Below are 13,464 nucleotides of genomic sequence, written 5' to 3'. Positions count from 1 at the left end.
AAGATTGATTTTGGCCTTTCCATTTCTGAACTCTACAAAAATTCATTTATTTTTTTTAATTGATCCTGTTTGGGGGTCCAGATTTGCAAATGTCATTTTCATGTAGGAAAATCTGGTTTGCTGTCAATCTGACAGCTTCTTGTTTATGTGTGAACTTAGTCTTTCACTCAAAAACTCAATATAAAGTAATTCAGACTATTCCATTAAAGAGTGAGTCTGTAGAGGTTTTATATCTATAATTCCTTAAAAATGACATTTATTACTATAATAACATACACAAAACTGAATTGGATAAGTATGTAGATCTCATTTGACATTTATGTCTGAGGGCTGTTTGTCTTATGGGCATATACCCTACATAATACTTATATAGTACATATATCCCTTTTATTCATATCTACTTTTAACAGTCTTGAGACAATTCTAAGTATGCAATTATCCAGTAAGTTCCTTCTCTGTGAAAAAAAATTTCACTTTAAAAGCCATTTGATGCCCTAAATCAATTTTTAGTCTATAAAAGGAAATTTCTCTATTTTCCTGACACACAAAAGAAAGGAATAACAATTGCTTGACAAAATTCTAGGCAAAGGAACAGTTTGTAGAAGACTATTGACACTGATGACCTTTATTGTCTTGCATATTCATAATCAATTGATGAAAGTAATTTAGTCTCATATAGTTTAGTTTAGTAATTTAAATATAGCATACTTACATAGTCTGTTTTTTCTTAGGTAATGCTGAAACATTACGTGAAACTCCAGAGAAACAAGGACTGAACATTTACAGTAAACTTAAAGATTTCTACCTGAGGTTATACTCTGCACAGTACATGACATTAGCTGTTTACTCAAAAGGTATTATACTATCTATTATGTATATATTTTTTACCTTAAAATTTTTTTTTGAAAATATCTATTAATATGAACTTATAAGATTGATAATACAAACCAACTAAGCCTGATGGTGTTTAAATTTTTTTTTTAAAGTTTTTAAATAAGGACTTGTTTCTTAATGTTATAAAATTTAGAGTCCCTTCATTCTCCACCTTGCAGGAGTGGAATTATTGTGGAGATGACATAAGCTCCTTAGAATGAGAAAAATATATATAAACAAAAACTTTTGTTTTCTTTACATTACTGAGGAAAACAAATCCCCAAATTTGCCTTATTAATCTTGGCAAATTTTCTTTAAATCTTACAACTTTTGTTGTATACCCCTCTAGTTTTAAGTCATTGTATAAACAACAGTTCGATATGATCTTTACAGATACCTTAGACAGAATGGAAACACATGTGAAGGATATATTCTCATCAATTCCTAACAAGTAAGTTGTAGTATGACAATATATGGAGAAAGATATTAGAAAAAATCAATAGCAATTGAATAAGAGGAATCAAACTGATTATTCTGAAAATATTGAAGAAATTGATTCACTTGTTAGATTCTATGCCCCCTTTAGGCAACAGGGGCATTAAGTGTTACCCCTTGACCGTCCTTCCGTCCGTCTTACTGTCAGTCTGTCTTTCTGTTCGTCCAATTTTCTTTTCTGCACACTAACTTTAGTTTTCTTCATCTAAATTTTATGAAACTCAAACACAATGCTAAGAACCTAAACCGCAGACAGAGTTCAAATTTGGGAAGTGAGTCACTTACCTTCTAGAGTTATGCCCCTTTATAGCATGGAAAATTTCAAATTTTTTGGTTTCCACACACTTAAGTTTTCCTCATTCAAATTTTATAAAGCTCATACACAATGCTAAGAACCATAACATGCAAACATAGTTTAAGTTTTGGCAGTATTTCATTAATGGTTCAAGAGTAATGCCTCCTTTTAACATCAAAAGTTACAAAGCGTGAGAGCGTGAGCATTCATGTCCTCAGACACATTCTTCTTTTATTTAATTTGTTAGAAAAATATGAAGAATATCACAGTTTTTGATTTTTTCTCTAGCCTGCAATGAAATTTGCAGTAGGTGAAACTTAAAAGTATTACTTTTCTAACAGTGGCAGCAACTATGGTGTTTTCAATTTGCAAACACCTTGTTAGCTTCTCCTTACTATCCACACTTTGAAATATAATTTGTATAGCAGAGGTTCACCCGTCATTGTCACCTAACTGTAACCTCATGTTTGTGCTTCAGCAGTCGGGTTAAATTTTCAAGATGAGGTTTGTTCTTTGTGACATTCCATTAAACCAGATTTTGTACTTTTATGTGTTATTTGCCCTTTAAAATAATTCAAATTTTGGATCAGGCAAGTAATTTTAGTGTTTCCTCACTTATTTTCAAATAGAAAGAAATCTTTATTTGTTTGTTGTATTTACAGTAATCTTCCAAGGCCAGTATTTGACAGTCATAAGGTAAGTCAATACAGTCAAAACTTAAGTCACAATTGTTCTTTTTAAAATCAAATTACACATTCAGGTTGAGTATACAATGCTTCCAATACAGAAATTAACAAAGATACTTGGAACTGATTTGCAAGACTTCAAACTTTTAATGTTTTATAGATAAAATGAGATTTTGGGGTAAATGGTTATGATACAGCAACCAAACAACATTTAAAAACTAGAAAAGATATCTAGAAGTCAACAATTGACATGTGTCTAACCTATATGTTATGCTCTAAATTGCATTGTTTTTTACACTTAATCCAGACAAGTTGATCAACTTCCAAAGACCTGCCATTAACACCAGATTCTTTTAGAACAAAAAATTCTAAGATACAGTTAAATATTTACTTACAGATTAATTCATGGCCTTTTCCATACCCGGGCCAATATTAATCTTTTTATCATATACTACCGATGTACAAACGCACACAGGCTGATGAATGTATGCCTAGTATACTTCCACTCGTTACACATATGTGGATATCTATTTTTCTTTTTTTCTTTTTGGGCTGCTTGTTTGTTATCTATATCAACCACACTTGCAATAAAATGCATTAGTATTAAAAAAAAAAAAACACATACTATAGATTCTTTATCTACGTATTCTTTAAGAACTTAAATAGTTCTCGTTTAACTTTTCTTTTTTTTTTATCTCAGTGTTTGTATTGTATTATGAAAAATTATTGATGTTGTAATGTTTATGCCCTTTGGGGCCCATAATTGGAAATAAAATATCTTATCTTATCTTATCTTATCATATGCAAAAACTATCATATTAATGCTAAGTATGTGATAAACTATAACAATGGTATATTAGACAACAAAAGCATATTTTCAATTAGAACAATACTAGACAATAATATATGAAAGATTACTTGCAGTTACTAAAGCAAGCCCAAAGTACTTGTTCTGCTTATGTAGAAATTATGGTTTCTTACTTTGTAATATCAGCTTTTTTACTTCTTAGTAGATTTTATATAGCTGGAACAGTGCAGATAAAGTGAATTTGTGCAAAAATTGCAAAAATATATTTGCGTACAGGATTGTGATACATAAAAGAAAAAGATGATACTGTATACTCATTACATTGCAATTCCATTATGTCACATTCATCTTTTTTATTATACTAAATTTGTGTGCCATTTTGATTTTGTTTTTAATGCAAAATAATAACAATGTAACATATGAGTAACATTTTGATATGTTTACATTCTAACTTTTATCTTCTTACCAGGAACCTTTCCCTGATGTTTCTTTTCACAAAATTATTAAAGGTAAGAGATATACAAATTGAATTAAAAGCTCTGTAAAAATTAAAATACTTATAGCTGATTTAACATTGAATATGTTTTTAAAGTCAAATGAATCAAGTTTCTAGTGATTATAATGTTAAGGTAATTATTGAACCTATGCATGCAAATATACTTTAAAACTAAGTTCTCTGTGCACTTTATTTTATATTAATCTGAATCCATACATACATATAAACAACAAAAATATTTAATTCAGTGATTGATGATGCAAAACTTTGGCAGCTAATTAATTCTCAGGTTTTGCAGCCAAAGTTTACCAAGTTGTGACCTTGATAAACAATCAACACAGGAGCATGAAGCATGTAAAAAATAAGGGAGATGATAGAGTGATGTTGAGTTGGTTTTTTGTCTCGCCTTGACGGAGTCAAAAAGCGAGACTTAGGTATGCTGTTTCAACATCAACCATGTCACCTTTCATTAGAAGTCAACAATGTATTAGTTTGTGATTAGGTCAGTTTAAGAGGAACCACTTAAGTTAAGTCAATGATATTTGATATGCAGTTGTATTAGCATTTGCTTGTCTCATTTCCATGGAGATCAAATGGCCCTGCCTCCTCATCATGGTTCATTGACCCTTGATCTTTTGCGTAGTTTACAAGTTAAAGTTTGTATTTAAGTTAGTTTAAAGGAAACCACTTATGATAAGTCAATGGTATTTGGTATGCAGTTGTATTAGCATTTGCATTTCTCATTTCCATGGAGATTATTGGCTCTGTGCCTTCATCATGGTTCATTGACCCTTGATCTTTTGCGTAGTTTACAAATTAAAGTTTGTGTTTAAGTTAGTTTAAAGGAAACCACTTAAGATAAGTCAATGGTATTTGGTATGCAGTTGTATTAGCATTTACATTTCTCATTTCCATGGAGATTATTGGCCCTGCGCCTTCATCATGGTTCATTGACTTTGAATGTTTTGCATAGTTATTGCCATTTTAATTTCAACATTGGCATAATACTATCAAAATTACAAAAAGGCGAGACATATCTCTTTGTCAACAGTTTATTTTTATAATTTCTATTTCCCATTTGTTTTTTAACTTTGTCACAACAGTTGTTAAGTGATTAGGTGATTTCTTCAATTGGTTAGTACTATATTCCTTCCACCTTTGTTATTTTTTTCTTCTCCATGTTTTTCCCCCAACCTTGCACTGTACGATTGCTGGATTTCTAATGAAAGGTGTCATGGTTAAGGTCACTACATACTGGAAACATCTGCTAATTGTTCCCCGCGCAACATGTTGCTGAGGACATAGAAATAACGGGCTTCCTTCCGTCATATCTTGTAGCGCTCTGACGTGTACAATTCTTGCCAGATTTTTATGAAACTTAAATCATAGGTTTATATCATCAATGTCTTTGACCAGTTATTTATATGACCACTGATTTAAAAGTTGTAAGCTTGGTTCTGAAATAGATTTGCACAACAAAACAAAATTGAGGAAACTTATAGCCATAAGTCCTACAAAACTGAAAATCTGTAAGTTTGAAATGATTAATTTTCTCTATTTTTGGACTTTCCTTGAAAGACTTTGATATGTTGTCTTATGTTTTAGTTTTACCTGTGAACAATGTACATAAGATGTGGGTTTCATGGGCCTGTCCACCTGTTGGTGATCTGTATAGGACTAAACCACTTGATATCCTAGATGCCTTAATTACACACGAAGGAAAAGGCAGTATTTTATCACTACTAAAGAAGAAGTAAGTTTTAAATTTTGTAAAACATCTTAATGCAGTTTACGCAATGTCATTTTCATATGAGTTTCGTGGAGGTGAATGTATGAAATAGAATCGATTTTAATAATTGGAAACATATACCAAGCCATACAAGGAAATAAAATCTATGACACAACAGATCTGTTCTCAAGTGTAAAGAAAGTGGTGGTGATGATTGTGAGGTTGTTAGGATATAAGTAGTTGAGGAGTCCAAAAGGAAATTTTGGGCATATGTCAAATGACCTTATATTGAAGGGACTTTTAAATTTATGTTCTATTTCCAGTAATGATGTGTAGAATAATTCAATATGCTGAGTTCTTTGAGTTTAGGTTTTATTTTTTTATTAAAGATTATACTTCAGTAATTAATGTACCTATCAAGGAACTGTCATAGGTGCTAATGTTTTTTTTAAATGATTATTTTTGTTGCAGAACTTGGGCAGTAGGATTGGAAGGAAATATGTCATATGATGGTTTTGATTTTAACTCAACATGGAGCTGGTTTTTATTTTCCATCAAGCTGACACCTGAAGGATTCAGCCATTACAGAGAGGTATATACCACATTGTAAAACCTCAAACTTGCAACTGATAAATCACTTGAAACATTTTAAGACGATTTTTTCTATATAATTTATGAACATTTATCTTAAAAATATTTTCTTACAAGTCATAATTAAGATAAGGCAGACAAAAATTTGAGAAAAAAAATATAATTAAGATAATCCAGAGTTTGATTGTACTTATATAATGAGTTATATATTGTCAAAAGGAAACATAAATTTACTTGTTAATATACATGAAGTTATCATTTTTTTACAGGTTTTGGTGATAGTATTTGAATACCTTCATATGCTGAGAAAAAAATTTGAAAGCTTGACAGCATTTTATGAAGAACAAAAACTGATTGCTAAAACAAACTTCAGGTGGAGAGAAAAGGTATTAAATAGTGTTTTTTTTTTCCATTGCAAAAAACTTTTATACTTTTCACTTTGCATTTTGCATCCATCCTGCATTATAAACCTTATTAAAAACACTTTTTATCTGCCACCATTTAGAAAATTTTAAACCAGACAACAATCAGCTTTAAGCCAAGTTTAAGGTGTCTTGTATCAAAATTATAACTGATGTTTCTACTCAGCTACTAACATGGTCACTATCACAATAAATTTAACATAGAGTAAACCAGGGTTTCCAAAAAATATTTGAGCCAACCTGACATCTTTTTCTTATCCCCTATTTAAACCCTTGAAACCTAAGTTACAAAAGGCAATCAAAGTAATGATTAGGGCATCATAACAGTGATGTAGATTTTAGACTTTTGAAATACAATTGATGTTCTGACGTAAACTGTTATATTGAGAGTGCATCATTATGGTTAAACACAAACCAGAGATAGATACATAGATCTGTGTACCTGTGTACGTCTATCAAGCACAATTGAGTTTGAGTAGTTCTTTCAACATTATTTTTTCAAGAAAATATTTGAAATGAAAGTAAGAGAAGGGTATCATTAATATTTTAAATATTTTGAAAGATTTTGGATGCATAATTAAATCTCACACCTGCATACGTACTGGTTCAAACAAAATGGTTATCTCAATTTTTTTGCTAAACACTTTTTTTTCTCCCTTTTTAAATTGATCATCTAATCATATTTTACTTATTTCTGATAGACTAAATATTTTTTACTAAATAAAGATGTATGCTTATTTTTATCTCTCAATATTTAAAAATGCTCTTTCTATTTTTAGATTGACCCCTTAGAATATGTAGAGAAAGTAGCAGAAAACATGCAGTTTTTTTCAGAAGAGGATGTATTAACTGGAAGATCACAGTTTTATCAGTATGATGAGAAGGTACCGTTCCTACTCGCTTATTAGTCGGAAAATTGGGAGTAAAATTCATAATCCAGAGAGGGGGGGCGACTAATAGACGAGATCTAGCGACCAGAGGAAAAATCCAAGCTTGAGAAAAGTGGTCAGGAGTGAATTTCCTGGTCAAAACTACGTTTTTGATTGCCAAACCTACATAAATCAATAAATAAAAAGTTTTTGTTGAAAATAAATGACTTCAATACTGTCTTTGTGTTTTATTTGTTCTTTGGTAAACATTTTCTGCAAATTCGTGTTGAAATTCTACTGTTTCCGGTTTGTGTATTGATTTTCATGGTCACATGGTTTTCCTATAAACCCAAAAGAAGAGCCAAGAACCAAAAATGAAAAGGAGATAACAATGTACCAAATATGTGAAAGGATGTTTTCAGCGGAGTTATTGTGTCATTATTGTGATATCATGATATCAATTCAATGCTTATAAATCATATAATAATCAAAAAATAATTTTAAGATTCATCCCCAAAATCAAAATATTATTCATTATAGTGTCTCAGGTAAACAAAAATTACAAAATTGATTGACAAGCCAATATAATCCATTGATAACCCCAATTAAGAGACAAAGAGTTGTATTCACTAAAGGTGTGAAAACTATCAGTGATAGGTAAACAGATGACACTAATGAGTTGGAGTTAGTTATTTTAATATATTGATTAGCTTCACTTAATTTTTTTAATCCTTTAATCATCACAATATAATAAGAATTATGAAGTGTACATGCTCATTTAACACCGAGTTATGTATGCTGTGAAAAATATTTTCATCAAGTGTTGATTGACTTTAAATTTTTCAGGTTCATATTGGTTTATATTCGCTTTTCTCAAACAATAGGTTGTTAGTCATACCCTACAAAATCATTGATGCATTACGTAAACAACACATGGCTAATCTAACATTTGAACAGTGAACAAAACAAGAGAAATGAATACATCTTTATTATTAACAGCAATATAAATTATCATGATGAGCATCAACTAAATTCAAACCAAACAAACATTAATGCAGAAATGAATATTATTCCTGGATTTGTATTGGTTTTACTGGCGTTCAGTTACTGTCAGCTGAAAAAAAAATGCCCAAATTTTGTCCGACTTATACGAGGGTCAAGACTAAATCCTTAGAATTTGGAGCTGAAAAGGGACCCCGACTTATAGTAGGATCGACTATTAGGCGAGTATCTACGGTAACATGTTAAATATATTTTAGGAAAACAAAATTTTTAGACAAAATTTGGGTCTGTTGAAAAATATTGTCATCAGAAAAAATGAAAATTGCAAAGAACACTTTTAGTAATTAACAACTCAATTATTAATATTGTACTTATATGTAATATAAGTACTGTTTATACAAACAGCCATTCCAGCTTACACTTAATAATTAATGTGATAATAAAGATGCTGACTTTCTGGATACATTTAAAGCATATACCTACCTTGATCTTTGGAAAAGGTAAATAAAAATGTCTCTAGAAATTTAGTAAGCCTTCCACTGGTGACCTGGAATGTTTTGATCACTGACACTAGAGGCATAAACAAGGAGTTTTGCAGACCACTCTAACAACTATACAAGAATTAGACAACCTCACACAAAAAGTACAGAAACAATATTTCACTTTATGAGACTCAATAAATATACAACATTAGACTGGAGAAAAAATTAAAAATACGAGACTACAGAAAAATATTATTATACGAGACAACAGAATACAAACTTGGTTTGTTTGTATAAATATTGTACTTATATGTAATATAAGTACTGTTTATACAAACAACCATTCCAGCTTACACTTAATAATTAATGTGATAATAAAGATGCTGACTTTCTGGATACATTTAATTAACATACACAGACCACTTGTTATATCTTGAGGTTAATTTCCCTGGCATTTGACACTTGAAGTTACAACTGGAATCTCACTAGGAGGCACACTGGCGTATTGTCGGGCAGGCAGGTTCTTCCTCACACTGGAGGTTGCAAGCTGACTTGCTCAGGCAGGAACTCAAAAAATTGTCTTGTATGCTGAGTGTTTCCCTAGGGCCAAAACCAGATTGATTAATTGTTTTTTATAATAAAATTATTATTCATTCTAAAATATTTTTCTGCTTTAAGCCAGTATGATTTTGCTGAGACTATGTTTTTGTTTTACACACAGATACCCCTTTTGTGACATTTGGTATAGTTTTTCGGGGTTGGTATTTGTTCATTTACAAGGATGAGATCGGGACTTTAATTGAGATTTGCTCTATTAGGAGAGTTTTACTGTAAATAATTGTGGGATGTCAGGACTTGCCCATCAATACAAACAGAACATAATTTTACCTGAAAAGTTACATCAGTTAAATATAGATTGATGTGACCATTAAACATTTCATCTTATCAATGGAAGGCTTGCATATACCTACCTTGATCTTTGGAAAAGGTAAATAAAAATGTCTCTAGAAATTTAGTAAGCCTTCCACTGGTGACCTGGAATGTTTTGATCACTGACACTAGAGGCATAAACAAGGAGTTTTGCAGACCACTCTAACAACTATACAAGAATTAGACAACCTCACACAAAAAGTACAGAAACAATATTTCACTTTATGAGACTCAATAAATATACAACATTAGACTGGAGAAAAAATTAAAAATACGAGACTACAGAAAAATATTACTATACGAGACAACAGAATACAAACTTGGTTTGTTTGTATAAAGCATGTTATTGTTTTATTTGTCTTATTATTTGTTGAGTATAAAATTGGTCATTTGCTCCTTTCTGTAAAATCCATGGAATGTGTTATTCCACAGATACAAATCAACAGAATTACAAAACAAGAACCAGCTGCTGTTCTAAAAATTATGTTTTCCTATTCATTTGTGGTCTGATAAAAGCTTATGTGTTTGTTTTACCTAGGCAGCAGAGTAAGAATTTTTTATTTATTTTTGACGATTAATATTTTTTCCAGATGGTGAAATCATTTTTAGATTTCATGACACCAGAGCATTGTAATGTTACATTAATGGCAAAAGAACTTGAAGAACTATGTACATTGGAAGAAAAATACTACAAAGTTAAATACTGCATGGAAGAATTTGATGAGAAATTAATGTTGAACTTACAAAGTAAGTATGAGAAGCAGCAATATTTCTTAGTTTAAAATATTGTTACAACACAGGTAAGGATTTTAAAAATCACCCCTTACTACCAAAAATCAATATTGAAATTGAAAAAAATGGATTCATTTAAATAATTCTACAATGTTGCTGGAAAAATGTTTACCATGATATGATAGTCAAAATTCAAAAACCATTTACTGCTGTAAAGTTGCATATTTGACCTTGGTAGACACATCCACTGCTGTAGATAAGCTGCATGTTTGACCTTGGTAGACACTTCAACTGCTGTAGATAAGCTGCATATTTGACCTTGTTTGACACATTCACAGCTGCAGATAAGCTGCATATTTGACCTTGTTAGACATATCCACTACTGTAGATAATCTGCATACCGGTATTTGACCTTGTTTGACACATCCACTGCTCTAGATAAGCTGCATAATTCACCTAGTTAGACAATGAGCAGATTTGCTTATAGTAATGTGAATGTTTGTTTAGAGGAAAGGTAGACAATCAGAAAAAAAAAGAGTACTCATTTTATTAAATTAGCAGGTACAAATTTAAAGAAATCAACTTCTTGTACAGTTTTTTATGCAGAATCTTCAATTTTCTATGCAAATTGGGGAAGTGTTGTAGATTGTCCAAATGGTGAAGCTTAATTTTCAGCAAAATTTTTAAAGGAAGTACACCAACTAATTCATGGCCCCATTGCTTTCTATGTTAAATTCCTCAATTTCAAGCAGACACAGCTCTTTTGTTTCAAGTTCAAATAAAGTGACAATCATTGCATGTCAAAGCAACACTTTATGGTGTCTTGTACTGGAAAAATCAACATACCTTTAATGGCATATAAGAAAGAACTGGTTCCCGGAACTTCGGATGTACCAAAACAGGTACTTCAGATCTGACATACAGGCAAAAAGTACCCTCTTTATAAAATTTGGTGCAGTTTTTTTAATATTCAAAATTATAAGTCAAAAAGTGTTCTACAATGATCACCAGTCATTCAGCTTTCATTTGATACCAACAATACCTAAATATTCTACATATTTTGAAAGTTACACTCATGCGTAGGAACTATTTTGTGTTAAATATGTACTACTTTCTGGTATGTGCTTTCTGGCCGGGCCGAATTAGTGGTGTTACACCTATAACAGAACCAAACTTGCTATACTGACTTCAGCATCACTTAATTTCATTCTATGATCTATTTCAAGTAATAAAAAACACATAAAGCTTAAGTCCAAATACTATTTTTCTAATTTTAAGCTCAAATTGGACTGGTAGTAACATATAGGTTTTTCAAAGAAAACTGCATATGGATATTATAAATGGCCAATATACTTATTTTATTCTCAATAGCATTGTTGTATTTAATAATTTCTGTTAGGAAAACAATGTGCTTACCAATAGTCATATTTCACCAGAGTTTGTTCATTTAATAAAAATATATTAGACCAAACCTAAGACATAATTGAGAAAATTGTCCCCCCTTTTTTCTTCAAATTGGAAAAGGGACATTTTTGGTATAAACCATACTTCTGTGGTACAACATAGATTATAAAGAGCAATTTATAAATTTTCAGCTGGATAACTTGCTAAACTGGTTCAAAATTGCATGTGCAGTGAGATTTTGGAATTCTTATATGAGTATATACCAATTGCCTAGATTGTAAAAGGCTATCATAAGAAAACCAATAAAACTTGAAAAATAATAGGATTATTTGACCAAGAGCTATTTTTTTACCATAAACAAGTCATTGTATACATGTTTTATTGATTGCAATCCCAAATAATGCAAAAATAAGAATTTGGAGTCAAGTCTTAACTGCATGCATGTTGTGTGACCATAAAAGGCTACAATACCTGATTATGTCAATTTAAGAGCTGAAATTTCCCATAAACAGAATTGTTCATCCAAAAAAGATGATTAAACATGTTTACTTACATCAAATATGACTTATTTTATTGGAATAGGTACAACTTCTAAAAATTGAATTTCTGATGATTCTCTGTAATAGGAAGTACACCACTAATTCATGGCCCCATTGCTTTCTATGTTAAATTCCTCAATTTCAAGTAGACACAGCTCTTTTGTTTCAAGTTCAAATAAAGTGACAATCATTGCATGTCAAAGCAACACTTTATGGTGTCTTGTACTGGAAAAATCAACATACCTTTAATGGCATATAAGAAAGAACTGGTTCCCGGAACTTCGGATGTACCAAAACAGGTACTTCAGATCTGACATACAGGCAAAAAGTACCCTCTTTATAAAATTTGGTGCAGTTTTTTAATATTCAAAATTATAAGTCAAAAAGTGTTCTACAATGATCACCAGTCATCCAGCTTTCATTTGATACCAACAATACCTAAATATTCTACATATTTTGAAAGTTACACTCATGCGTAGGAACTATTTTGTGTTAAATATGTACTACTTTCTGGTATGTGCTTTCTGGCCGGGCCGAATTAGTGGTGTTACACCTAAAGGAGGATACGCACTGTTTTATCAATTCCTTGAACAGGTTTTATCCAAGAGCATTCAAACATACATTGTACAAAATTCTACATATAAGGCTTTTGTACCTTATTTATTGAAATTTTATAAAAATGCATCCCTTTTGAGGGATGAATGCAAAAGGTATGCATGTAAGTAGGTATTTCTTGGTATTTGTGATCATTAATAGATCTGTAAACAATGAGTAATTACTTTAAATGTTTTATAGTGTCTTTCATATTTTAGAAATAGTGGCTTTTATAATGTTTAATATTTTTTTTTCTTTAATATTTCTGGTTTCAATTTCAGGTGTACAGAACAATCCAGAACTTCACTTCCCTGAGCCAAATCAGTACATTGGTAAGGCATTAATATATCTTCAAAACAGAATTTTTGTTCCCAATGTAAACATCATTTAATAAAGCTAATTAACAATCAAAACTAATCACCCTTTACCTCAAAGTAACTTGACAGCCTTTTACTATTATTAATAAAATGCTCTGCTAGGCGCAGCTTGATACGACCGCAGAGGTCGAACCCTGAAC

General features: G+C 31.0%; 1 protein-coding gene across 2 annotated transcripts in view; it reads left to right on the top strand.

The window, feature by feature from the left end:
* The window catches only part of LOC127728403 (nardilysin-like), a 37,138-nt gene that overhangs the window by 7,411 nt on the left and 16,263 nt on the right, over positions 1 to 13,464 (top strand). For both annotated transcript variants that reach the window (XR_007994112.1, XM_052235769.1), the window contains exons 7-16: positions 732 to 854; positions 1,267 to 1,324; positions 2,326 to 2,359; positions 3,627 to 3,666; positions 5,259 to 5,406; positions 5,854 to 5,974; positions 6,243 to 6,359; positions 7,175 to 7,279; positions 10,269 to 10,425; positions 13,229 to 13,279. Coding sequence is in view for 1 of the 2 variants with exons in the window: in XM_052235769.1 (XP_052091729.1) it covers positions 732 to 854; positions 1,267 to 1,324; positions 2,326 to 2,359; positions 3,627 to 3,666; positions 5,259 to 5,406; positions 5,854 to 5,974; positions 6,243 to 6,359; positions 7,175 to 7,279; positions 10,269 to 10,425; positions 13,229 to 13,279 (954 nt within the window). In the remaining variant the exon portion in view is untranslated. The remainder of the gene's footprint in view (positions 1 to 731; positions 855 to 1,266; positions 1,325 to 2,325; positions 2,360 to 3,626; positions 3,667 to 5,258; positions 5,407 to 5,853; positions 5,975 to 6,242; positions 6,360 to 7,174; positions 7,280 to 10,268; positions 10,426 to 13,228; positions 13,280 to 13,464) is intronic.

The sequence above is a fragment of the Mytilus californianus genome, unplaced genomic scaffold, assembly GCF_021869535.1.
Source record: "Mytilus californianus isolate M0D057914Y unplaced genomic scaffold, xbMytCali1.0.p SCAF_1, whole genome shotgun sequence".
Lineage (NCBI taxonomy): Eukaryota > Metazoa > Mollusca > Bivalvia > Mytilida > Mytilidae > Mytilus > Mytilus californianus.
This window is presented reverse-complemented; position numbering and strand designations above follow the sequence as displayed.